General features: G+C 43.4%; 1 protein-coding gene across 3 annotated transcripts in view; it reads right to left on the bottom strand.

The window, feature by feature from the left end:
• ARID4B (AT-rich interaction domain 4B) overlaps positions 1-27,644 on the bottom strand; it is a 184,952-nt gene that overhangs the window by 52,380 nt on the left and 104,928 nt on the right. For all 3 annotated transcript variants that reach the window (XM_074990133.1, XM_074990132.1, XM_074990134.1), the window contains exons 12-16: positions 19,628-19,696; positions 17,495-17,589; positions 15,815-15,912; positions 14,512-14,779; positions 12,687-12,859 (exon numbers count right to left, since the gene is read on the bottom strand). In XM_074990133.1, coding sequence (XP_074846234.1) covers positions 12,687-12,859; positions 14,512-14,779; positions 15,815-15,912; positions 17,495-17,589; positions 19,628-19,696 — 703 coding nt within the window. The remainder of the gene's footprint in view (positions 1-12,686; positions 12,860-14,511; positions 14,780-15,814; positions 15,913-17,494; positions 17,590-19,627; positions 19,697-27,644) is intronic.

Here is a 27,644-nt window from a genome sequence, read left to right as displayed (position 1 = left end):
ACTGCCCTGACAGTTAGGAACTTTTTCCTAATGTCCAACCTAAACCTCCCTTGCTGCAGTTTAAGCCCGTTGCCTCTTGTTCTATCCTCAGAGACCAAGAAGAACAAGTTCCCTCCTTCATCCTTATGACTCCCTTTTAGATACCTGAAAACTGCTATCATGTCTCCCCTCAATCTTCTCTTTTCCAAACTAAACAAGACCAATTCTTTCAACCTTTTTTCATAGGTCACATTCTCTAGACCTTTAATCATTCTTGTCGCTCTTCTCTGGACCCTCTCTAGTTTCTCCACATCTTTTTTGAACTGCCGTGCCCAGAACTGGACACAATACACCAGCTGAGGCCTAACCAGCACAGAGTAGAGCGGAAGAATGACTTCTCCTGTCTTGTTCACAACACACCTGTTAATGCATCCTAGAATCATGTTTGCTTTTTTGCAACAGCATCACACTGTTGACTCATATTTAGCTTGTGGTCCACTATAATCCCTAGATCCCTTTCTGCTGTAGTCATTCCTAGACAGTCTCTCCCCATTCTGTATGTGTGAAACTGATTGTTCCTTCCCAAGTGGAGCACTTTGCATTTGTCCTTATTAAACTTCATCCTATTTACCTCAGACCATTTCTCCAATTTATCCAGATCATTTTGAATTATGACCCTATCCTCCAAAGCAGTTGCAACCCCTCCCAACTTAATAAGCATACTTTCTATGCCAATATCTAAATCATTGATGAAGACATTGAACAGAACCAGACCTAACATAGACCCCTGTGGAACCCCACTTGTTATACTTTTCCAGCAGGATTGAGAACCATTAAGAACTACTCTCTCGGTATGGTTATCCAGCCAGTTATGCACCCACCTTATAGTAGCCTCATCTAAATTGTATTTGCCTAGTTTTTTGATAAGAATATCATGAGAGACCATATCAAATGCTTTACTAAAGTCTAGGTATACCACATCTACCGCTTCTTCCCTATCCACAACGCTCGTTATCCTATCAAAGAAAGCTATCAGATTAGTTTGACAAGATTTATTCTTTACAAACCCATGATGGCTGCTTCCTATTACCTTACCATCTTCCAAGTGCTTGCAGATGATTTCTTTAATTACCTGCTCCATTATCTTTCCTGGCACTGAAGTTAAGCTGACTGGCCTGTACTTGCCTGGGTTATTCTTATTCCCCTTTTTATAGATGGGCACTATATTTGCCCTTTTCCAGTCTTCCGGAATATCTCCTGTCTCCCAAGATTTTCTAAAGATGATAGCTAATGGCTCAGACACCTCCTCTATCAGCTCCTTGAGTATTCTAGGGTGCATTTCATCAGGCCCTGGTGACTGCAGACATCTAATTTTCCTAAGTGATTTTTAACTTGTTCTTTTTTTATTTCAACTTCTAACCCTAACCCCTTCCCACCAGCATTCACTATGTTGGGCATTCCTTCATCAGACTTCTCAGTGAAGACCGAAACAAAGAAGTCATTAAGCATCTCTGCCATTTCCAAGTTCCCTGTTACTGTTTCTCCCTCCTCACTGAGCAATGGCCCTACCCTGTCCCTGGTCTTCCTCTTGTTTCTAATACATTTATAAAAAGCATTCTTGTTTCCCTTTATGCCTATAGCTAGTTTGAGCTCATTTTGTGCCTTAGCCTTTCTAATCTTGCTCCTGCGTTCTTGTGTTGTTTGCCTATATTCATCCTTTGTAATTTTTCCTTGTTTCCATTTTTTATACAGTTCCTTTTTTATTTTGAGATCATGCAAGATTCTCCTGGTTAAGCCAAGGCGGTCTTTTTCCATATTTTCTATCTTTCCTACACGGCGGGATAGCTTGCTTCTGGGCCCTTAATAATGTCCCTTTGCTAACTCTCCTCAGCTGTTTTTCCCCTCAGTTTTGCTTCCCATGGGACCTTGCTTACCAGCTCTCTGAGCTTACCAAAATCTGCCTTCCTGAAATCCATTATCTCTACTTTGCTGTTTTCGGTTCTACCCTTCTTTAGGATTGTGAACTCTATGATTTCATGATCACTTTCACCCAAGCTGCCTTACACCTTCAAGTTCTCTACCAATTCCTCCCTATTTGTTAAAATCAAATCTAAAACAGCTTTCCCCCGGTAGCTTTTTCAACCTTTTGGAATAAAAAATTGTCTCCAATACAATCCAAGAACTTACTGGATAGTCTGTGCCCTGCTGTATTAGTTTTCCAACATACATCTGGATAGTTGAAGTCCCCCATCACCACCAAATCTGAGGCCCTGCTTGACTTTGTTAGTTGTTTAAAAAAAGCCTCATCCACCTCTTCCATCTGGCTAGGCGGCCTGTATTAGACGCCTAGCAGGACATCACCCTTGTTTTTTACCCCTCTTAGTCTAACCCAGAGACTCTCAACACGTCCATCTCCTACGTCCATCTCCACCTCAGTCCAAGTGTGTACATTTTTAATATATAAGGCAACACCTCCCCACTTTCTTCCTTGTCTATCCTTCTAAGCAGGCTGTACCCTTCAATACCAACGTTCCAATCGTGTATTATCCCACCAAGTTTCTGTGACGCCAACAATGTCATAGTTATATTTATTTATTAGCACTTCCAGTTCTTCCTAATTATTACCCATACTTCTTGCATTTGTATATAGGCATCTAAGATATTGATTTGATCTTGCCTCCCTGTTTTGCCCTGACCCTCTTTTTACTCTGACATTGTTGCCCATGCTGCCTCCCATTTCTGACCCATCACCCAGGTTTCCATGCTCTCCACCTACCTGTGGGCTTTGCTCCCCTGCCCCCGTCGAACCTAGTTTAAGCCCTCCTCACTAGGTTAGCCAGTCTGTGTCCAAATATGGTCTTTCCCCTCCTTGAAAGGTGAATAGCATCTCTGCCCAGCAGTCCTTCCTGGAATAGCATCCCGTGGTCGAGGAAGCCAAAGCCTTCCTGGCGACACCATCTTCAAAGCCAGGCATTCACCTCTAGGATGCACCTGTCTCTGCCTGGGCCCCTACCACTGCCAGGCAGGATTGAGGAGAATACTACCTGCGCCCCAAACTCCTTCACCCGTGCCCCCAGAGCCCTGAAGTCACCCTTGACCTGCTCATTATCATACCTCACAGTATCATTAGTGCCCACATGGATGAGAAGCATGGGATAGTAGTCAGAGGGCCTGATAATTCTCGACAACGCCTCCGTAACATCTCGGATACGGGCCCCAGGCAGGCAGCATACTTCCCAAGACAAAATGGCCATTTGCTTTCCACAAGAGGGGAATTAGGGCAATGCAATGCAGGAAGATGGCATCACATACCCACAACCACTTGCAGGGCATTTTTTTCTCAGGCTGCAACAGCAAAAATACCCAGAATACTATGGGGATGAGCAAACTGTGGGACAGGTTCCCACAATGCACTGCTGCAACAGTTGATGTCTGTTGATTGACTGTGGCAGCAATAAGTCAACTTTGTCCGGAATATGTGGGGAGGTGAGAATACTCAAATTCAAATTTATAAAACCCAGTGTTACAAAATCTATTTTAAAAAATTCAAATTTATCTCATTGTGGAGAAGTAGCTTTGGGGTCACTGTGGTTAGTTCTCTGAAAACATCAGTCAAAAAAGCAAATAGGATGTTAGGAATTATTAAAAAAGGATAGAAAATAAGACAAAGAATATTTTACTGTCCCTTTATAATGCTATGGTACACCCACACCTTGCATACTGCGTACAGATGTGGTCTCCTCACCTCAAAAAAGATATTTTGGAATTAGAAAAGGTTCAGAAAAGGGCAACTAAAATGATTAGGGTTTTGGAATGGGTCCCATATGAGGAGAGGTTAAAGAGACTGGGACTTTTCAGTTTAGAAAAGAGGAGACTGATTGGGGACATGATAGAGGTATATAAGATCATGAGGGTTGTGGAGAGGATGAATAAAGAAAAGTTATTTACTTGTTCCCATAATATAAGAACTAGAGGACACCAAATGAAATTAATGCGTAGCAGGCTTAAAACCAATAAAAGAACGTTCTTTTTCACAAAGCACACAGTCAAACTATGGAACTCCTTGCCAGACGAGGCTGTGAAGGCTAGGACGGTAAGAGAGTTCAAAGAAGAGCTAGATAAATTCATGGAGGTTAAGTCCATAAAAGGCTATTAGCCAGGAAGTAGGAATGGCATCCCTGGCCTCTGTTTGTCAGAGGCTGGAGATGGATGGCAGGAGGCAAGTTGCTTGATCATTGTCTTCGATCCACCCCCTCTGGGGCACCTGGCACTGGCCACTGTCAGCAGATGGGATGCTGGGCTAGATGGATCTTTGGTCTGACCCAATAACGACCATTCTTATGTTATGTTCTTATCCACCCCACGTGCAGCAGCAGTCAAAAAAGCAAACGGAATGTTATGAATCATTAAAATAGGGATATAGAATAAGACAGAAAGGAAGTTTTTCTTCACACAGCACAGTCAGCCTCAAACACCTTGCAGAGCATGTTGTGAAGATGAGAACTTTATCAGGGTTCAAAAAAGAACTAGATAAATTCATGGAGGTGAGGTATATCATTATCAGCTACAATGGGTAGGAACGATGTCCCTTGCCTCTGTTTGTCAGAGGCTCAATGATTTCCTCATCTGTTCAACCCCTCTGGGATATCTGGAATTGGACACTGTCAGAAGACACGGTATTGGGCTAGATGGACCTTTAGTCTGACCCAGTACGGACATTCTTACATTCTTAGTTATGATCCTCCAGCACTAAAACAAGAACTATTGTGAAGGGCTCCAAACAGAATCTTATCTGTCCACCTCCAGCTCAGTGGAACATTAATGTAAAATGAACCCTGGAACCATGGAACACAAAATAACCCTCAGGCAACACACAGGAAGGCAGAACTTCCATACTGGCTCAGTCTAGCAGCACTTCTCATACAATACTGTCTCTAGACTTGTCTACACTACAGCTTAAGTCAATGTATGTCATGTTGGCCATGGGTACGAGGAAAAACCACTCTCCTGAGCAACATAAATTACATTGACTTAAAGTAGTGTTCTCCCAACAACATAGCTTCTGCCTCTCGTTGTGGTAGAGTAACAATGGGAGAGTGCTCCCCTATTAGCACGGTGCATTTTCACCAGATGAGCTGCAGCAGCATATCTGCACCAGTGCAGCTGTAACACAGCAGCAGCGTACACTAGCCCTAAGAAAGCAGCCAGCACCAGATGCTTCAGAGGACGGTTATGGAACAAATTAGCCAAACAAAGTTTCTTCCTAACTCTGATTAGCGTTTGGCTTATGCCTAAAACTGTGATTTTTGTAAGGGAGGTCCTGGAAATCACATAATCTGTAACTTCACCCTGAAGACCTCCCACAGCTCTCAGAAACCTTGGGCAGCAAGGACCCAATGCTCTGAGACACAAACAGAGGGGAACCCTGCTCTTGAGAGCTCCCATAGGTAATGGGGACTCCTGGAGAGCTCTGCCAGCACCCCCCACTCCCCAATGGCTGCCCAGCATATCTCATTTGTCATGGATATTTTAACTGAAGTCAGGTAGAGGTCAAAAGTGTCCATCAGTTTTTCTTTATTGCCAGTGATCTATCTGTGACTCTTACTCAAAAAAAAAAAAAAATCCATAATAAAATATTAGCCTTACTGATGCCCTAAAGCAGGGGTTCACAAATTTCATTGCACCACAGTACATTTCCGACTACAAAAACTACTGCACGGTGCCTGTGGTGTGCCAAGGAGCGAGCCTGCTCCAGCCAGGCTGGAATACCCCCGCCTGCAGTGTGCTTGGGGTAGGCAGCACTCTAGCATGGCTGGAGCAGCTCCAGTTCCCAGTGCCCCAGGCATGCTGCAGGAGGGGGTGCTCCAGCCAGGCTGCAGTAGCCCTGGTCCCTGTACCACTAGGTGGGGAAGCTCCAGCCCGGCTGCGGCAGGGGGCCACTCCTCCCCAGCAGCCGCCCCCACCCCACCCCCAAAACCATTCCAGAGTACTCTCTACATGTGGCAGCCCTCAGGTCTGGAGCAACCTCTCCTGCCCCCTACTGATAAACCATTAACATCCCCATTGGTGACCCCATTAAAACAGTGTTGTGGCCCACTGTGAGGTGCTGATGCACAAGTTTGAGAACTGCTGACCTACAGCACAAGGGCTTATATCTGTTTCAAAAAAATCTAAATTTGGCTTATTAAATCCTAAAATAAGAACTTGATAGTCTTGTTACCCATATAAATATAAATGTCCAATCTTTTTTAAGAATCCTGTTCTCAATCTTGGGGGCAAGTTCCATGTGGTAACTGTTCTATGAGTGGATAAAGTACTTTCTGGTTTTTCCTATTAGTTTTCCACAGTTCCATTATCTAGTTGTGAGAAATCCCCTCACAAGAGAGAATGTTGGGCCAGACTGTTTCAACAGTACTTTATAGACACGACATGTCTTCACATGAGGTATCCTTTAAGGTTTTGTTTTTATTGAATGATTCAGTTTCTAGAAAGATAAGAAATACCACATTGAAGAAAAATAGTCCCATCTGGCCTTCAATAATCGTAGCATGAATAATTCAACAGACAACAGAGAAATGAACCCAATTATACAATACTATATTGAGGTGGCAGGAGGGAAGTTGCCAGGCTGACTACCTGTTGCAGTTTTATTCTTGGACACATTAAGTATGAGGGAATTCTAACATAACTAGAAAGAGGAGTTTCCAAAGCCTTACAGTGCAAGACTGTTGCTCCACAAAGAGGAAAAGGTTTATTTGTATGAAGTTTTCAAATTCTACACCTGTATGTATTCACTAAGATACCGATTTTTCATTATCTTCTACGGCAGCGAGTCTCAAACTGTGGGTTGGGATCCCAAAGTGCGTCACGACTCCATTTTAATAGGTTCACCAGGGTTTGCGTTAAGATTTGATGAGGCTCCAGGCTGACGCTGAAGCCAAGCCCCGCTCCCCAGAGCTGAAGACTAAGCCCAACGGCTTCAGCTGTGCTTGGGGCTAAGTCTTTGAACTTTAGATTTGGCATGCTACCCAGGGAACTGGGGTTTGGGCAGCCGTAAGCTTCCATCCCCCATCCTGTCATCATGTATTAATCTTTGTTGTCAGAAAGGATCCCACTGCAATGAAATCTGGGAACCCCTACTCTGTGGCCCAGAGATTATCCACCTCTCAAACAACACACATAGGACTCTACGCATACATCAACCATTGCCCACTGCCAAGATGGAGAAGTCAGTTCTCTTTCCTGCTTTGTCTCCCTGTCTCAAGATCTGTATAGACTACTCAACATAGCCAAAAATACAAGAGACACAAGAAGAGCCAGAGCATCAGCACTAGAGAGGAATTAATATGCTACATTCCTTTTGTGTACAAAAAAAAATACAACAAAAGTTAATGTTTGAGATTTTTACACCATCTGATTCTGTACTAATTTTTGCACAGAGCCCCAATGTCTTGCTGAGTTGAGTTTAGAAGGGGTTACAGGAAGAAGGTGAGCAGCAAAACCCCTTCTGAAAGGTTTCGGTGATGAGACATTGGAAGCCAGGAGTAGTACAGGACACCTAGAAAGACATCCAAAAATCTGCAAGCTGGGACTGAAATCCTGACTTCCCTACAATGAAGCAGTCTGGTGGAAACTATACAAAGAGAAACTCAGAGAGCTTCCTGTTGCCTACACAGGCCTTCTCCATATGCAGAGGAACTAATCAGGGCTATTTTATAATTTTATTATTTTGTTTGTGCTATTATAGTTGGTTAACCCCAGTATTAGAAATATGTCCCATTTTTAAAGCACCTTGACAGATTATAATTTAAAGGTACTGATCCAAATTTAGTTCTCAAATAAGTGACTATGTTTTTGACCGCACTTTTTCTATTGTCTGGGTAGATTTCCAATTAAAAATGTAGCATCTTATATTTTAACTATGCTATTTATTTTTTTTCTGTATACAGGTCGCACCTCTCTAATCTGGAACTCTCATCCAGCAACATCTGTAATCTGACATGATTTTAGTCAAATGGATGACCACTTATCATGGGTGTGGCCAGGTTTCCCACGGTCCCATAACATTTGTTTATAACCATTAGTCTTGGCTCTTAGTGTTCAGTGCTGTAATTTAGATGTAGTTTACCCCTAAATGTCTTCTAAGAGCCCAGTAAGCAGTGGAAGGTGTTGGTAATGCTGCTAGACAACACTGGACTTCCTCTGTTCTCTCATCCAGCATTGCTCAGGTCCCGAAGGTGCTGGATTAGAGAGGTTCAACCTGTAGTAAATTCTTTACTATCTCCTGTCTATTGGTGAAATGTGTCAATGATGTAATACTTAGATAATGGTTCACCAATTTCCTATGTGCAAAAACCAGTGCAATGACCACATGTAAAGCCCAAACTCAGGAAACTCTTCCATGGTACAGTGAATGTGGTCTCCATAAAACAGTTCTAGAGCCACTGCTCTTCCCAGGACTCCAGGCAGGGCCTGCTGGGTAGATCCTCAGGGCCCTGCTAGGGATTTTGAGGGTGTGCTTGAGGACAACATACTTGCCTTGTCCCTGTCTTTTCAGGAGTGCTTATTCCCATTCCACTGGACCCAGCAGGCTATTGTCTTGGACCGCTGGGTCCTGGACACAGTGGCAAGGGGTTACGTTATCCCCTTCCCTGTCCTTCTTCAGGGACCCCTCTCATGAATGCCTCTTATGGGAGGAGGTGAGCCAGCTCCTCGCTCTAGGCACAGTGGAGCAGGTCCCCGTGAGGGTTGTTGGTATGGGGTGTTACTCCTGTTACTTCCTTGTCCCCAAGGCAAAGGGAGGTTACGTTCCATCCTCGAGCTCCAAAATCTAAATGTTTTCATAGCCAAAAGGAAATTCAAAATAGTGACACTGGCATCCATCATTCGCTCTCTGGCTCCAGGAGACTGGTATGTTGCCATCCATTTAAAACATGTTTACTTTCACGTCTCTACTGCACACTGACACCAACAGTTTTTTCGGTTCATGGAGGGCAGGAACCACTATCTATTTATGGCCCTCCCATTTGGCCTATCGACAGCCCCTCAGGTGTTTACAAAATGCATGGCAGTCATAGCCACTGCCCTCCAGAAAATGGGCGGGGGGGAGGGGGGGGTACAAGTGTTCCCCTACCTGGACAATTGGCTGTTACAGGGATGGTCTGCCACCGAGGTACAGGCTCATATCACTTTGGCCAGGCACCTTTTCTAAAGACTGGGTCTTCTTCTGAATGAGCCCAAGTCAACCCTAGTTCACACTCAGGTAAGAGTTTGTAGGGGTTCCCCAGGACTCTGTGATAGCCAGGGCTTCCCTCCTCAGGTCCCACTTTCTGGTGATCAGGTCCCCAGGGATGCAGGCATTTCCTATGACTATGGCAAAGACTTGCATGAGCCTCCTGGGTCTGATGGTGGCTTGCACCTATGTGATTCAGCATGCAAGACTCCATATGCACCCACTGCAAATGTGGCTGACACAGGCACACATACCGTCAGTTCACGCTTGGGGCAGGAGTTGTGACAGTTCTCCAGGATGTGCTCCTTTCCCTCGATTGGTGGGCCCTGGAGCAGGAGGTGTGGGCAGGAGTCCCATTCTCCAGGCCACTACCGACCCTCCGCTTGGTGACCGACGCATCGGATACAGGATGGGGCGCCCACCTCAGGGACTTGTGGACAGAAGGTATGTGGTCACCAGTTGATCTCTCCCTGCACATCAACGCCAGGGAGCTGAGGGTGGTCTGCCTCACTTGCATTGCTTTCCTTCCCCATCCGCAAGCCAGGTCAGTTCTGATTTCATCCAACAATATGTCCGCAGTTGCTTATATCAACAGGCAGGATGGTGCTCATTCTCACCAACTGTGGTAGGAAGTTGTCCACCTGTGAGACTTTGAATCGGGGCAGAAATCCACCCAATAGCTTCCTAACTTCCGGGCTCCCAGAATGTGTTGGCCAGTCACCTGAGCAGGTCTTTCTTGGCCCATGTATAGCCCTTCAGGGGGTATGTGGCCTTGCAGGCTTTCCCCAAGTGGGTTTCCCCATCTGGACCTGTTTGCCATGCATCAGAACAGGAAGCATGCAAGGTTCTGCTCTCACATGGGCCTGGGCAGGGATTCCCCAGAGGGTGCGCTACTCATTCCCTGGCCAGACGACCTGCTGTACACATTTCCCCGCTTCCCGTTGGTGCACCAGGTACTTCTCACGGTGCGGGAATTCAGAGCATCATTAATTTTCATCGCCTCTGCATGGCCCAGACAACACTGGTGGTCCACTCTCCTGAGCCCATCCTGTGACAGCCCAATGACACTACCGCTAGTCCCTAACCTGACTTCTCAGGCCTCTGGCAGCTCCACCATCCATACCTGCAATCCCTGCATCTCACTATGTGGATGCTCTGTGGTTGACAGCCGCGGAACTCCAGTGCTCAGCCTGGGTTCAGGAGGTGCTGCTGGGGACCAGAAATTCCTCTACCAGGGCCACCTATTTGGCCATGTGGAAGCACTTCCACACCTGGACTACCAAACAGGGGGTGTCTCCTGTGGCTGCCCCAGTCCCCTTAGTCTTGCATTACTTTTTGGACATTAGAGTTCAAGGATTGTCTCCTTCCTTTATGAAGGTCCACCTGGTGGCTATTTCTGCTTTCTTCCTGGGGCCAGGGGGCAAAAGTCTTTTTGCAGATCCTTTGGTCAACAGGTTCTTAAAGGGTCTGGACAAGCTTTACCTGCATACACATCAGCCTCTCCTATAGTGGGATCTTAATCTGGTCCTCTCTAAGCTCATGAGTTCACCCTTTGAACCCCTGGTGATGTTGGTGGCCACTACCTTGGCCAGGCAAGTCTCTGAACTTCGGACCCTCACTGTGGATCCCCAGTATTCCATTTTTTTTTTTTTTTTTTTTTTTTAAGACAAAGTCAGACTGCACCCCCACCCTGCTTTCTTGCCTAAAGTGGTTTTGAGTTTTCATATGCCCCAAGACATTTTTTTGCCGGTCTTTTACAAAAAGCCTCACGTGTCAGGCAAGGAACAGGCTCTCCATACCATGGACGTAAGGATGGCTTTGGTTTTTTATTTAGAGAGAACTAAGCCCTTTCGTAAATCCCCTCAGTTCTTTGTAGCCATTGCAGAGCAGTTGAAGGGCCAGCCAGTATCAGCACACAGGACTTCTTCCTGGGTTTCATCCTGTATCAATGAATGCTACAGCCTGGTAGGCTGCTCACAGCCCACTCTACGAGGGCACAGGCTATTTCTGTGGCCTTTGTGGCCCAGCTCTCTATTTTAGACATCTGTAGGAATGCCACCTGGTCCTCCATCCATACATTTACCAACTGTTTTGCACTAACCCATCAAGCAAGGCAGGATGCTCCTTTGGGTAGGGCAGTCCTCTGCTCAATCGAAGGGTAGAACTTTGATCCAACCTCTTGGGAGGTCTGCTTTGAAGTCACCTATATGGAATGGACATGAGCAAACACTCCAAGAAGAAAGAATGGTTACTTACCATTATAACTGTTGTTCTTCTAGATGAGTTGCTCATGTCCATGCCCAATCCCACCCATCTCCCCTTCAATGGAGTAGTCTGGTAAGAAGGAACTGTTGGGGCATGGAGCCGGCAGAAGTGTATATGGGCTGATATACTGCTGCTGTTCTAGGGGACACAATGCCAGCTCAACAGGTACTGCTAGCAGAAAAACTTCCAACAACACATGCATGCTGCGTGCATACACCTACATGGAATGGACATCAGCAACACATCTTGAAGAACAACAGCTACAATGGTAAGTAACCATTCTTTACTCAACCAAAGACTGCTACTGAAAAATACCAGATACTCCCTTTCCACAGCACTTCCATATTCAACAGCAAGAGACGGAAACCAGAAATGCAGCCCAAATTGGTAGCTGAGCTGAACAAACATTAGGTCACTAGATAACTACCTTATTTTTTAAATTAAACATACCTAAGTTATTTACATCTTGTATGTTTTCCATTACTCATTGGTTTTAAATATTGAGGCTCTGAACCTGGAAAGACTCATACAAATGCCTTGCATTAGCAATGTGAATAGCTCCACTAACTTCAATAAGATTATTCATGGTGTACGAAGTTAAGCACATTTGTCTTTACAGGATCAAGATCTCAATACCATTTGACTTTAAGTTCAACTTACAAGAAAACATACTTTTAATAAAAAATGCAGCAGCATGATATGTTTCCCAACCTTTTTTTTTTTTTTTTTTTTTTTTTTAAAAATAGAAAATAAAATACTCCTTAAAAATAAAACACCCCCAGGACTTACAATTTTCAGATACAAAAATTTTTGTACCATTGCAACATATTTGTTTAAACAACTTAATTATAATTGGTTGGTTGGAAAAACGGACTATACGCAATAAACTTGCATCACACTTTCAAAACAAAAAGCAGTCAAGTAGCACTAGTTTTTAAAGTGCTACTTGACTGCTTTTTGTTTTGATAGTGTATAGACTAGCACGGCTTCCTCTCTGTTGCTTGCATCATACTTACAACTGTGCGAAAAGGATACATTAAAAAATTAGATGAACATAAAATAAGTACAATCTTTTATTCACAAAAAAGGTTGAGAAACACTGAGTTAATGTATCCTCTGAAAGAGCTCTGAGTACCCCCAAAAGGTACACACACCCTGGTTGAGAATCACTGATGATATGCAAAAATACCCAAACAAATATGAGACTTACCCTAATCTTTCTTTTTCTTCAGCCTCCATGTGTGTGCTTAGAATGTCCATTTCTTTAACCTTCTCTTCCTCCTTATCTCCCAGGCTCACTTCATCTTCTGTTTTCTTTGAACTGAATTCCTTTTCCTGCTCGGACTGAGTATGCATAGATTCTTGCATGCTTTTTTTGTTTCCCTAAGAAAATAAAAAAATGCAGTTTATCTACAATATAAATCAAAAAGACAATCATTTGAAAAAGGCAGTCAAAACACACAACCAACTAGCAGATATAATTCAAAAGTTTTAGGACTGTTACCATTCTCAGTACAACGTTTGAGTTTTTTTAGAGGTTGTTTCTGTTGAGATGGAAAGAAATATATTGGAAACTAGAATTTCTTAAGTGTTTTTAAATATTGTTTTTGAAAGAAATTTGTGTGCAGATTTTATGGCAGTTTCACTCTAAACGTTTCGTCTATTTAAAACATTAATGGTAAATTCTATGGCCTTGATTCAAGCAATCCCTCTGCAAAATTTAGTTCTCATTTAATCACAAAGATTTGTTTCTGCGTGGTTCAAAATCCTTTGACTGAGCCAAATTCATAAGAATCAAAAAGCAAAGGCAATTAGAAACTAAATTAAAAGCAAACAAATTATTCAATTTTCATTCTTCAAGCTGAACAGCAGTAAGAAAATTCACAGCATTCATAGTGAATAATAAAAGTATTTTAAATTTATTCATCTTCAATAATCTGACGTCCTAGTGATCTCATTAAATGCAATTTTAAAAAAGACAATATCACTTTGATGGTCTCCTTTCAACCTAAATGCTATCAGTCTTAAAAGCAGATGTCAAGTAGTGCTTCTGCCACCCTTTTCAGACGTCACTGGGTAAATCCATACGTACTGGAAGATTGACCCTGTTAGGGTCGATCCTCTGGGGTTTGGTTTAGCGCACCTAGTGGGGATGCACTAAATCAAACCACTAGGACTCAGCAGTCAACCCTGGTACTCCTCAGTCTCAGGAGGAGTAAGGGAGGTTCACGGGAGACCTCCCTCTGTGCGGACAACCTAATACTTCAGTCTTAGATCTGTCAATTCCAGCTACACAATTGACATGAGGTGAGGTAGGTTGGGAGTAGCTGAAAACCCGGATTTGCAAATGACTTCACACAGACAAATCTTTATGTCTACATAGAATCAAAACATTACTTAATGACACTTTGCAAGGTTTTAAGGTCTGCTTCCTAGATCCCTCTGAAGTGCCAAGGCATTGCCCTGGAGTGGACACCTGAACTTCAGTGGAAACTTCATTGACTTTGGGGTGTGGATGGAAATGGAGGATGTCCCTGCATGTGCAATGCACTTTAAGATTGAGATCTAAATCTAAAGCCAGATTCAAAACAGAAACCATACTATTCTGGGCAGCTAAGAGGATACAGCTCTTTTCAGGCCAAAGTAGGCCACATATTTCAATCTGAAGGTGACTATAAAGTCTCCCCAACAGCTGTTCTGTAGATTATCGTGGATGTTTTGTCTCCAAGACTCTGCAGCAGCCAGCATACATCCAGATATGAATCTGGTCCACACCATGTTGTACTTCTACTCTTACGCATCGCCAGTCAGTCACCAAACCCTATTTTCAGAGCTGTGATATGATCAATATTAATGCTAAGGAAAGAACTATGCATTATCAAGAAAACATACTCAATTGTTCAGGTGTTCATTTTGTTTGTTTCTTAATTCCATCAGGGTTATTTCAGCCCTACTTAATACATTCCCTCTTACTACCCCACAAAACACTACCTCCATTTAGCAACTGGTCTTAACAGAAATATAGAGTGTTTTACCAGAAAGGTAGGTTTATCATTTTCTGAACATTCATCATCATTCTCGGCTGGTTTTGTTTCTTCCTGTTGTATGACCTCTTCTTCCTCCTCCTTATGCTCTTCCTTAACAGCTTTTATCTCCTTTACATCCTGTTCAGGTTCTTCGTGCATTTTCAATTCTTTTTCTTTTTCACAGTCTTTGCAAAGCTTATTTGTTACTTTTTCTGGCAGTGCCATTTGAAATTCGATATTAGCCGACGTACAGTACTCTTCAAAACCATACAGGTATCTGAAGGAAGAAAAATTACATTCCATGACAAGGGAGATCTTTACACTTTTGCTCCATAAAATACATGTATTTCATGGAATACAATAAATAGGTTTTCAATAGTTTTTGTTTTTGTTTTGTTTTTTGTTTTTTTTTAAGAAGAGCCAAAAATCTTCAAAATATACACATTTTTTAAGATATTGTGGTAAACTAACCCTCATTAAAACACCACAGAGTTAAGTTCCTCCTCTGGCTCTGGAGAAGTCTTCATATATATTATTTTTTATTATTTGTACCATCCGAGCACCTAGAAACCCCAGTCCCAGGCCACTGTGCCAGATACTGTACAAACAGAACAAAAACACAGTCTCTGACACAAAGAGCTTATAAATCTAACAGACAGCAGATGGATAAAGACAGACTAAAGAGGGAGTATAAGGAAACAGTGAGACAACACCGGTCAGCATGGTAGGAAAGCAGTCTCTGTATACCAGTAGCCTAGCTACTGTAAAGTTTATTTATAGGCTTAATGGCAGAGGACAATTTGAAAGAGGAAGAATAATGAAATAGTTTTGGAGACTCTTACAGAAACTTCCTCAACGTGTGAGGGGAAGAATGGGGGAGTGGACAAGAGTGTTGGCTTAAAAATTTAACAAGTAGGTAAACAAGGCTGATATCACGGGACAATAAGAGGTGGGAGTTGACCCTTCGATGCTGAATAAGAGATGACAGATAGGGTGAGGACAGGTCATAAAGAGCTGCAAAAAACAAGTAGCTGATATTTGACACAACAAAGAACAACTCCATGCAACAGAAGAAATACAATCCTAATGCTATACATGGGGCAAACAACAATTTAGTCGCAATTTAGAACAGGATACTGGACAAGGTGTCCTATCAAGGTCCTTGCCAGTCCTACATTTTCAAGTCTTAAAATCCCAAAATAACAATATGTAATTTACAATGACTATTCTTCATAAAAGGGGTGTTTCAAGTAGAATCAATACATAATGCACTACAATGGTGCCTCTGTTTTACATGTGCTGTATCACTTACTTTTTGTAAGCACATTTAACGTTATATCCTGCAGCTGAGTTCAACACAGGTATTCCAAGATCTTGATATACCTGCTTCCACACTGCTCCACTTTCAATCTGTTACACACAGTAAAATACAAATATGCAAATTAATCCACTACAAAACACTAACTTATGTCTATTATATTTGGAGCAATAGATGAATGATAACAACTCAAAAAAAATTCTCTGGATCCACAGAAGGATCTATACAACAACAAAAAAGTCACTCTTCTGCTCCAAAGAATAAATTACAAACAGTTCAAAAGTTCTACCATTTTGCATTTCAGTAAGCCATAGTCGCAAACTGAAGGGCTCAGAAAAGTGGATTAAAATAAAACTTTGATAGTAACTTATCACAACTGGAGTTATTAATTTAAAATAAAAAGGGCAGTTGAAACTGTTTGTGACTATTTGTAAGTCATGAATGGTTTAAAACCAAAGTACCCCATAAGCTACCTCTAAGAGCTCTTAATGTTGAATAGTGACAGGGAGGTAGCCATGTTAGTCTGTATTCTAACAAAACAAACCAGCAGTCATGTAGCACTTTAAAGACTATCAAAATAATTTATACGGTGATGATCTGAGGAAGTGAGTCTGTTCCACAAAAGCTCAATAGAATTTCCAGTACAGTAGAGAGGTCAAAAAAAAAAAAAAACCTGACAAATCAGATACAAGGAACTGAAGTGGGAGAGTGAGGGGGAGAGATACAAGTGTCTTGCCTGAGATCATTACAAATACTAAAGTAGCGCATGAGATAATTGCTATTTCTATTCAGACCAAGTGTTAATTTATCAAATTCGAGCATGACCTCCAGTTCACACATCTCCCTCTTTAATCTGCTGTTAAAGTCTCTTTGTTGTAGGATTCATATTCTCGGGTCTTTAACAGAATGGCCCACTCCATGGAAATGCTCACTGACAGGTTTATTAAGATTGTTAATGTCTGCTCTGTGCCCATTCTTTCTCTGGTGAAGTGTTTGTCAATGTACAATGTGCATTGCTGGCACATGATGGCATATATAATGTTCGTTGAGGTATAGGAGAATGAGCCCCTGATCTTGAAATTAACATGGTTAGGTCCAGTGATGGTATCTAGAAAATTATCGTGTGGGTCTGAATTGTTTGGTTAGTCTTTAAAGTGCTACATGACTGCTGGTATCTTTTGTTAGCTCTTAAACGTGATTAAGTTTTGTAACCTGTGTTGCATACTAAGTTCCAACAGTCTTCAAAAGGTATTGTAACACATCTTGTTCTCTAGGCAAGTAATCCAATTGCTGCTTCAAGATCAGTTCAGCTAATTTCACCCAACACACTCTTCTAGAAAAGAAGCTAACTCAGATTGTTGCATTTTAGGTCTTACTGTATAGTGATTTGCTCAGCATTGGAAAAAAGGCTCTCTTTGATAGCTATTCACTGAATCATCAGAGAAAAAAGTAAGTTTTTTCTGACCCCATTGCACAGCAAACATTAGATCTACTGTATATATCACAATGAAATTAGATTATATAATTTGTTTCTCTGAATGTTTCCTCTTTTAATAATGCTGCTGCGTGCTTTATGTTGCAGGATTAATTGTTCAGATTCCTGGATTTCTATAAGATTTTCTTCTTCAGATTTTATGCATCTAAAACACTTTCCATCTTAACTTTAATACTTACATTATCAAATCCTCCAAGTTTGTGTACAAGTCTGAATAATTTAAAGAGATTCAAATTTCTGTATCCAAGTACAGGCCGTTTATTAATAGGAGTCCCTGTAGAAGAATATAATTATTCAAATATTTTGAAGTGTGTCTTTTTAGCTGAAAAAAAGACCTGCAATTTATACCTAAATTATTTCATGCTGCTAAACATATTACAGGTTGAACCTCTCATCTAGTACCTCGGGACCTAACCAGGGCTGGATGAGAGACTTTGCTGACCCATGGAAGATCAATATGGTCTAGCACGTTACCAACACTTTCAGTAGTTAATGGGCTCTTAGAAGACATTTAGGGGTAAGTTACAAATAAATTACAGCACAGAACACTGACAGCCAGAACTGGTGACTATAAACAAACTTTACGGCACCATGGGAAACAAGGCCACACCATAATAAGTGGTCATCCGGCTAACTCAAATTATGCCAGATTATGGATGTTGCCAGATGAGAAAGTTCCAAATTAGAGAGGTTCAACCTGTACTACAAACTCTGACTTTGATCATATCATGTCCATGGTACAACCTTTATTTATTTTTCTATTTATAGAATAAGATAATAAATACCATCATTCAACCATACAGTTTTATTTTAAAGCTCACTTTTATCTCAATCCACTAAAGATACCACTATTTGGTTTGTGAATATGTGCGTCAGAAAGAGAGAGGGGCAGGCCTCTGAATGCATGTCTTACTACACAGTTAAGAGGGAAACTATTTGCTTTCTAAAAGTACATTTATCTTTCTATCTGTTGAGGATCTAAGGTATTAATGGCACAGTTTTAAAAACATTTCAGTTTCCCTTATCAATCAGATAAACATTTAGATGGTATTACAAAGTACATGCTAAAAACCAGACTGAACTGAATGATCCAAATAATATTTGTAATTTTAAAATCCATTTACTGAGGTATATGAAATTATTAAATGAAAGTACATATTAAGAGAAGAAAGGCATTAAATACACAGCTGTGTAGAACACAGGAACATAGTGTTTGATATACAGGGGCAACTGGGGGTATATACACATTTTTCAAAGCAAGGAAGTCTGAATTTAAGCAACCATGAATGTTCAGAAAACAAAGAGTATCAAGTGACAGACTACAATCATCCTAGCTACACAGAGGCAAAAAGAGGAGCATATGGCCACACTGGTTCCCAAAAGTGAATTTCACAGCAACAGTGGGTCACAACCTCAACGTTTCAATGTACAGTAGCGCCTCAATTTACACAAGGGTTTCGTTTCCATGCACCCTCGTGTAACTCAAATTTCGTGTAAGTCGGGGTGGCTTTTCTCCCCAGCAGAATGCATGTGCTGCAGCCAGGGAAGCAGCAGGGGTACTTAGAGCCCCTTTTGCAAGGTAAATCCTGGGCGGGGGGGCAGTTGGGGAGGGTTAAGCCTGGCGGTGGGTTGAAGCCATGGGAGGGGGGCAGAGAGGCTAAACCTGGCATGGGTTAGGGCTGTGGAGGGGGCAGGGGGTGCAGCTGAGCCGGGGGTCACATGTGGAGCAGGGGGGTGGTTGAACAGGGGTGAGGAAGGAAGGTTTGCACCACAGCCATGCGCAGGAGTGGTGAGCTGATGTAACACCAGTAACTACTTCTGTCAGACTTTTCTATCAGCAGCATATTTTAACATACAAGCTCAGTACAGCCAGGGTGGCACATTCCAATGTTTGGTAGTTTCAGACGTTACACCGGAGCAGTGTTCAGGTGGCGAGCTGGGCTGCAGGGGGTTTGAACTGGGGGTGGGGTTTGAGCTAGAGCTGTGCACGGACAGGTGGCAGGTTGAACCAGAGCTGTGCTTGGGGTGGTTAGATGGGCCACTGAGAAATTTGAACCAAGGCTGGGGGCATTGAGCTGGAGCCACGTGTGAGAGGTGGTGAGTCGGCGCCAGAGCTGGGCACAGCGGGCGAGCTGGAGCCGTGCGTGTGGGGTGATTGGGGCTGGGGGTTTGAGCCAGGGCCAGGGGGAGCAGGATTTTGAATTGCACTTAACTTGCATTAATACGAGTTAAGCACAACTTGAAATTGCGCATTTTGGAGGGTTTGCTGTACTGCTCTAAGTCATTACGTAATTGAGAATAAAAACACTCACCTCTGTCTTCCATAAATTTGTATAATTGTTGTAGAAAATTTTCCCTTTCCTCTGGAAAAGGCTCTATTTCTTCCTAACACATGTAATACAAAAAAAGAAAATGCATCACTTGTCTTGTTAAGCACTTCTCACTAACAAACTTTAATCAGGAAAAATATTGCAGCAAATTAAGTTTACTTTAAAAAGTTTGAGTTACTATAGAATTTAATGACACTTATGGCATGCTATACAAAAGGTACAGCGTCTCTGAACGTTATGCCATTTGGAAGTAGGAAAGGCTATTTCCAGTTACTAAAAATTGTAAAACATGTGGTTTGGTCTTTATGGGGGTTTTCAGTAGATCATCAAATTGTCATACGAACTCATACCCAAGACAAACTCTCAATTGTGTTAACTGAGGCAGGAAATAGAGTCCATTAAACCCCAGTATTAGTCATTAAAAGATTACACATGATTTTCAGTTTCATCTGTTCTGTAGTTAGATGTTGTTATTCCTTATGCCTGACTAGAATAAGTTACTTTCAAAGATGAAGTGGACAATAAAATTGTGCGTGCACATTTCTCTTCAGTGGTTCCACAAGCCACATTAGTACCACACTCAAGCTGATCACATTGCATGCATACTGCCAGTGGACCACAGTACATGACACATACTGAGTTACTTAGACATAAACAAATTAAGATTAGCCTCAGAGAGGCAGCCACCTTCGTCTGTACACACTCTCTCTCTCTCTCTCTCACACACACACACACACACAGGGGTAGTCTTGTAACACCTTAAAGACTAACAATTTTATTTATTAGGTAATGAGCTTTTGCAGGTAAGATTTGCTTCATCAGACTGACAATGATCTGATGAAGTGTGTCTTTCCAGTGAAAAGGGCATTACCTAATACATAAAACTGTTAGACTTTAAGGTGCTACAGGACTTGGTGCGTGTGCGTGCATGCATGCACATGTGAGTGAGAGAGAAAGATCCAGAACAGATACATCAAAAATATTTAGAATGTTAAACTTATGACACCGATAATCCTCAATATTAGATTTAGTAGTGCATTAATGACCAGCAGAGATCAATGACAAGACACCGTAAATCAGTCCAGTAGCTCCTCCAAAGCTGGTTAGGGAGTCCTCAGAAATACCATGTGCCTCAAATGATATTAATATTTCCCACATGGTTATCAACTTACTTCTAGTGTAATCAAAACTTTTAGGAATTTTAATTATTAAGTTTAAGCTATTTCAGAGAGGTATACACACTACGAGCTAGTTTCAGTTCTTTATAATCCTTTGTAATTCTGACCAATTGGAGACCTTTTATGAGTCTAACTGGCATATAAATTCTGTAAATAAAGAAAAAATACTTTGTCAACCTTTATCTTTCCTATCCTTCATCTTACTCTAGGCATTATGACTTCACCAATCCAGAAGCAAGGAGGCAAACGTATTGTTCATGAAGACTTGTGTAGAGGCACCAGACCTCACATGAGAAACTTACAAAATTAAATACACTACTAAGAATTTACTATATATTTGAAAGAGTTTGTGTATCTGTGTGGGTGTCCATTCATCCATGAGTCCATTTGTTCAAGAATTTCTCCTACACAGTAAGAGCTAGGACACCCAAGTTTGGTATGCAGCTCTCTCCTATCATAACTTAAAATAAGATCAAGGTTTGGTTGTGCCAGGACAATGGGATGTTCATGGAATGCGATTGTTGATCCTCAGATGGAAAGGGAGTGATAGCAGGAACAGTTATGCTCACAAATGATGCAAGGGGGTGAGGGCAGCCACAGCCCGAGCCCCAGGCTGGTCCCAGGGAGCAGCTTGTGGGCAGCCCTACCTCCTGCCCTGAGCCCCCTACCCTTCCCAACCTCACTTGCTCTGCCTCCTTTTCCCCATTCCCTCTCCTGAGACCCCAGTCACCCCCAACCCTGATTTCTGCACAACCCCAATCCCCCTTCCTCAAGCCCCTCCCTATCCCCCAACCTCCTACCCTGAGCCTCCCACATCCCCAAGCCCCTGCCCTGACTCCTGTACTACCCATAACCCCAACTACTGCCCTGAAGGACCCAAGCAATGCCACTAAGTCTTCCAGTATGACCCAAATAAAGACGACAACTTCTCGCTTAATAGCATCAATGAAAGCAGGTGGAATGAAAAAAGGACTGAGGAAGGCTACAATTAACCTGAGTACCAGTAAGAAGTTTTTAACTTGTTGTACTTTTTCTCTCCCTGATGATATAACAAGTACATTAATTGGATAAAGTGGAAGTTAAGAGGAAAACATGCTTCTGATACCTTGGCATAATCTCAATTCAACATTAATTAATAAAAACTTGCATAAGATAGATTCATATAACAACTTTATACGTTGTGTGGGTGAAGGGTCAGCCCAAGTTGCTGACAGCAACCTGCTTGAGACTCTTTAATATGAAGTGAGGGAAAAGAAATTCCCGAATCAAACTACTACTGATCCTTCTTGGAAATAAGGTAAAGTAAGGAAGGTTGTGCTGTGGCTGACTGAAATAAATAACTTCTCTCGCATGTGCAAAGAAGAAACAAAATAAGAGCCAGAGATATTTTACAAAATGAGAATTAGTACTGTATTTTATATGGACCAATAGTCTCTTATATTGTGAATATTCAAGAGTTTTCATTTCCTGAAGCACTCTGGGTCACAAAAGAAGGAAAAAGTTAGATTTGGCAAGTAACTCACAACCTAGAAAATGCTTGTCGCAAGAGGGTGACCATATGGAGCCATAAGAGGTGACCAAGAGGAATAAGCACCCTGTGCAGTAACTGGAGTTCAAGATGGTTGTCCCCGTGGGTGCTCCACCTTAGGTGTGTCAGCACAGCTGCACCCATGGGACAAAGATTTTTGTAGCAGTGCCCCTCAGTTGGCTGCCTGCACACGCAGAGCACAGGTTCAAGAAGCCTGTGACAGCTACTGTGCATGCACTGGCAGCCTGTCACCTCTGTTCTCTGATCCAGACACCTCAGCAGAAATCCAAAGCAAAGAGGAGATGGATGGGTGGTGGAGCACCCATGGGGACAATCATCTCCAAAGAACCCCAATTACTGCACTGGGTGAGTAACCTCTCCTTCTCCTTCGATGGTCCCCATGGGTGCTCCACCTTAGGTGACTACACAGCAGTTTCAAGGTTCAGACGTGGGACCTTCAGATGCTGCGTGTTGGCTGATAATAGTATGGAGTGGCCAAACTTGGTTTGGGAGTCAGAATAGAATTTTATGGCATAGTGATGTGTAAAAGTATGTGCAGAGGCCCATGCTGTAATTCTGTATATGTCTTCTGTGGATACGCGTGGGAGAAATGTTGTAGATGTGGCCATTGCTCACTTGGAACGTGCCCCAAGATTTGCAAGAGGCTGTTTATTAGCATTAGTGTAGTCAAGTCTTATGCAACTGGAAATCCGCTTAGAGAGTCTCTGCTCGGAAATTGTCATGCTACAGGACCTGTCAGCTGAGAGGAACAGTCAAGTCATCTTACAGAAATCTTGTGTTCTTTGCAGGTAAAAGGCCAGTGCTCGCTGGAGGTCCAGGGTATGTACAAACCTATGCTCATCACTGGCACGTGGTTTGCGGAAGAATGCTGGTAGGTAGACTGGCTCATTACAATGGAACTGAGTGAGCACTTTTGGGAGGAATTTAGGGTGTGTACGTAGTACCACTTTGTGTTTGTAAAAGGTTGTGCAGGAAGGCTCTGACATGAGAGCACTGATCTCTCCTACCCTGCTGTTACTGCCATAAAGAAAACTACCTTCATGGAGAGATGTAGCAGAGAGCAGATGGCTAATAGTTCACTGGGTTTCCCCACGAGAGATATAAGAACTAAATTAAAGTTCCATGCTGGTGTTGGGTCCTTAATTGGAGGAAACAGGTTTTGAAGGCCACTTAGGAATCGTTTGACCAAAGTGTGAGTAAAGACTGAACAGCCCTGAATCGGCAGGAGGAATGCTGATATGGCAGCTAGGTGGACTCTGATGATGCTTATTGATAGGTTCATTTGTTGCAGGTGGGTCAGGTAAGTGAGTATTTGTGGAACTCCTGATTGCATGGGGGTCACATGATTGTGATTGGTACCATGATACAAAACACTACCACTTTTGAGAATAAGTCTTTCTTGTTGGTCTTCTGCTGTTTTCCTTGGTCATGCGAACCTGCGGTAGGCATAGAAGCTACAGGTCCATCAGCCAACCAGGTACCATGTGCGCAGGTGGTGATGGTCATGGCTGGGAGGATGCGTGGAGGAGCAGCAGGCCGGAGAACCAGGTTTGTCTGGGCCATCTGGATGCTAGGATGATGACCCAAGCTCCATCCTGCCTTATCTTGGCTATCACTATCTGAATGAGGGGTGTCGGTGGGAAAGCATATGTTAAAGGTGCACTCCACATGATGTTGAACACATCCCCTACAGAGTTGTGGCCTAATCCAACTTTGTAGCAACTGGGGGCAGAGAGTGTTGGTGGCTGTGGCAAACAGGCCTATCGTGTGGAAGACCCACTTGTGCAAAACGTGGCGGATGGAGGACTGGTTGATTTCCCAGTCTTGGTCTGTTGAGAAAATGTGACTGAGGTTGTCTACCAGCATGCCATTCTTGCCCAGAATGTAAGCCACGACAATGTGGATCTTACAGGGGATACACCACTCCCAGGGTAGTACTGCTTTCTGGCAGAGTTGTTTCAAGAGTACCCCACCCTGCTTTTTTATGTAACGCATGGCTGCCATACTGTCTGTTAGTATACGTACTGTAGTGTTGGAGATCTGGGTGGAGAAGTGCATGCATGCATACCAAACTGCTCTCAACTCTAGGTATGGATGTGTTGCAGCTGCTCATTTGGGAACCATGTACCCTGGACTACTTGGTCGCTAATATGAGCACCCCATCCCAATAGGGGTGTCCAACGTGATCAAGTGTGTGGGAGGGGGGTCTCTGGAAAGGCACTTCTACGCACACGTTGCCAGGGTGCATCGACTAGGTGAGGGAGCTCCTGACCTTGGCCAGGACGCTCAGTGTCTTGTTCAGCATGTGTAAGTGGGACCTGAATACCACTCTGAACCATGTCTGCATGGGTCTCATTTGTAAATGTGCAGGTGGCACCATGGATATTGCTGCTGCCATGTGACCTTGGAGGCATAGGCATCGCCTGGCAGATACAGTCTGTGAAAGTTGCAGACTGGTGACAAGGTTTTGTATTGTCTTCAGCTTGTGTGGTGGAAGCAAGGCTGTAGCAGTCTGGCAGTCTAGGAGTGCCTGTATGAATTCGAGTCTTAGCGTCAGTGTAAGGGTGCACTTTTGAAGGTTTGTGCACAGGCCGAGGTTGGAAAAAGAGAGTCCTGGTGAACAATATTGCTTGCTCATTCTGTGCCCCGGACTGACCCTTTATAAGGCAATCATCTAGATAGGGAAAGATGATTACTCTGTTTGTTCTCAGGAATAAGGTGACCACTGCCAGGAGCTTTGAAAAGGCCCTTGGTGCTCTACATAGGCCGACGGGAAGCACCCTGTATTGATAATTCTGATTTGCTATGGTGAATCTGAGGAACCTTCTGTGTGCTGAGTGAATGGATATATGGAAGTCGGCTCTTGCAGGTCAAGGATGAAAAACTAGTCTCCTTTTTCAGAGCAGGGATAATAGTGGCTAGCAGTACCATCTTGAATTTTTGACAGACAATGTGCCAGTTCAGGTACCTGAGGTCTAATATGGGTCTCCTGCCCCCTGATTTCTTTTCTGGGAGGAAGTATCTTGAATAGAGTCCTATTCCCCTGTTCTCGGTGGGTACCTCTTCTACGGCCCCCGACTGAAGTAGTTGTTGTACCTCTTGCACAAGCACCCACTCATGACAGGAGTCCCTGAAAAAGGGACAGGGAATGGGAATGGGGCATAGAGGTAAATGGGATCACATATCCTGTTTGCACAATCTCCAGGACTCATTGGTCATTTGTGATGGTTCACTATACAAGGTAGAATGCTGCTAGCCTAGAGCCTAGATTTCGCTCAACCTGGGGCCTGTGATTTAAGGGGGCCATCTAACTCTCAACCACCTGGGCTGAAGATTGCTTCCCCCTAGGCTGCTTCTGGCATCGCCTATTATTAAAGGCTGGTGGCTTGTCTGTTTTGAAGACGCTTTGAGGTGGTCAAATGGAAGCCAGGAGTATGCAAAGTTACCCTGATTCTTTTATGGAGTGTAAAGTCTCATTAGTACTCTCAGCAAAAAGGCAAGACATCTCAAAGGGAAGGTCTTCTCCTGTGGCCTGAACCGCACTGGGGAACCCGGACAGCTGTAGTCAGGACATTCACCTCATAACTACTGCAGAGGATACGGACCTGGCCGCAGCATTTGCTGAGTCTAATGCAGATTGCGGGGCTGTTTTCGCAATTAGAGAGCCTTCGCTCGAGTGTCTTGTATTGTTCTACTTTGTTGTCAAGAATTGCATCAGAGAAGGCATAGAGCTGGTCGAAAACATGAGCATATATGGTTAGCAGAACAATATAATTGGAAATTTGAAACTGTAGGCTGGCTGAGGAGTATGCTTTCTTCCCCACTGGCTGTGTCTACACTAGCCCCAAACTTCGAAATGGCCATGAAAATGGCCATTTTGAAGTTTACTAATGAAGCGCTGAAATGCATATTCAGCGCTTCATTAGCATGCGGGCAGCCGCGGCGCTTCGAAATTGACGCGCCTCGCCACCACGCGGCTCATCCTGACAGGGCTCCTTTTCCAAAGGACCCCACCTACTTCAAAGTCCCCTTAGTCCCATCAGCTCATGGGGATAAGGGAACTTCGAAGTAGGCGGGGTCATTTCGAAAAGGAGCCCTGTCAGGACGAGCCGCGCAGCGGCGAGGCGCGTCAATTTCAAAGCGCCGCAGCTGCCCATATGCTAATGAAGCGCTTCATTAGTAAACTTCGAAATGGCCATTTGCGTGGCCATTTCAAAGTTTGGGACTAGTGTAGACGTAGCCATTACGTCCAGCCTTTTCCAGGCTTCCACCCCAGGGCTGATCCTGCAATTGTGTTGCTTTCCCCTCTGGTTTACTTCATCCACTATCAATGAGCTGCAATGTGGGTGAGAGAAGGAATTCTGCACCCGAGGCTGCAACGTAGTATTTATACTCTAGCCTCTTTGAGGTGGGTATAATCAAGGCTGGGGTATTCCAGAGGAATTTAGCTGGATCTAGCAGAGTCCACTAATTGGTATTGCCAGTCTTTTATGTGCAGATGCCTGGAGAATGTTTGTTAATTTGTGTTTGAAGCCCTTTGATGTTTAAAGGGTTATTTCGAGTCTGTCTGTAACTCTTCTAAAGAGGTCCCGAAAGTACTTGGAATCATCAGCTGAAGAGGCAGGTTGCACCACTAGAGCAGTAGAAGACAGAGAATATAGGTGTGAAGGAAGGAAAGAGGATGAGCAGTCCTTCCCGCTTGAATGTGAGGCACATTCTACAATATCAGATAGCCTGGAATTGGTAGACGAATGCTTGCTGGTATGGGGTCTGCCCCCTGGCCCCAGAAATGGTTTTGGCATGGACTAAGGCAAAGGCTGCTGTTTGAATGCTGCCCAATACGGTCCCAATACAGCCAGCTGAGTGGTACTGGGGCGGTGCCCAGTGGTGTTGCCAGTGTTGTGGCTGTGGTGGCTGAGCATGCCTCCTTGTACTTTTCTGTGGAGGCAATGTTGTCTCTTGAATATGAGGAACTAGAAAATCTAGTTGCTGGGGTCCCAGGATAGGAAAGCCTCGAGCTATGTAGACAGCTCTCACTCAGTAAAGGAGTGCCTGGAGTGGAGATAATAAATGGCTCCTCTGATGAAGTGTAAGGCAGAAATGGTGGGAGGCAGAGGGGGTGGAGGATGAGCATGGGGACTGGAGGTCCCCTACAACATCGATACAGAGAGGAGAGAAGTGGCAGTAGTGGCTAACAGAGTTTTGACATGCTTCTCTGGCACCGGCTTCTCAATGCTTCTCCCTGCACGAGCTGGAGAAGCGAAAGCAGATG

Source organism: Carettochelys insculpta, chromosome 3, assembly GCF_033958435.1.
Source record: "Carettochelys insculpta isolate YL-2023 chromosome 3, ASM3395843v1, whole genome shotgun sequence".
NCBI classification, from domain to species: domain Eukaryota; kingdom Metazoa; phylum Chordata; order Testudines; family Carettochelyidae; genus Carettochelys; species Carettochelys insculpta.
This window is presented reverse-complemented; position numbering and strand designations above follow the sequence as displayed.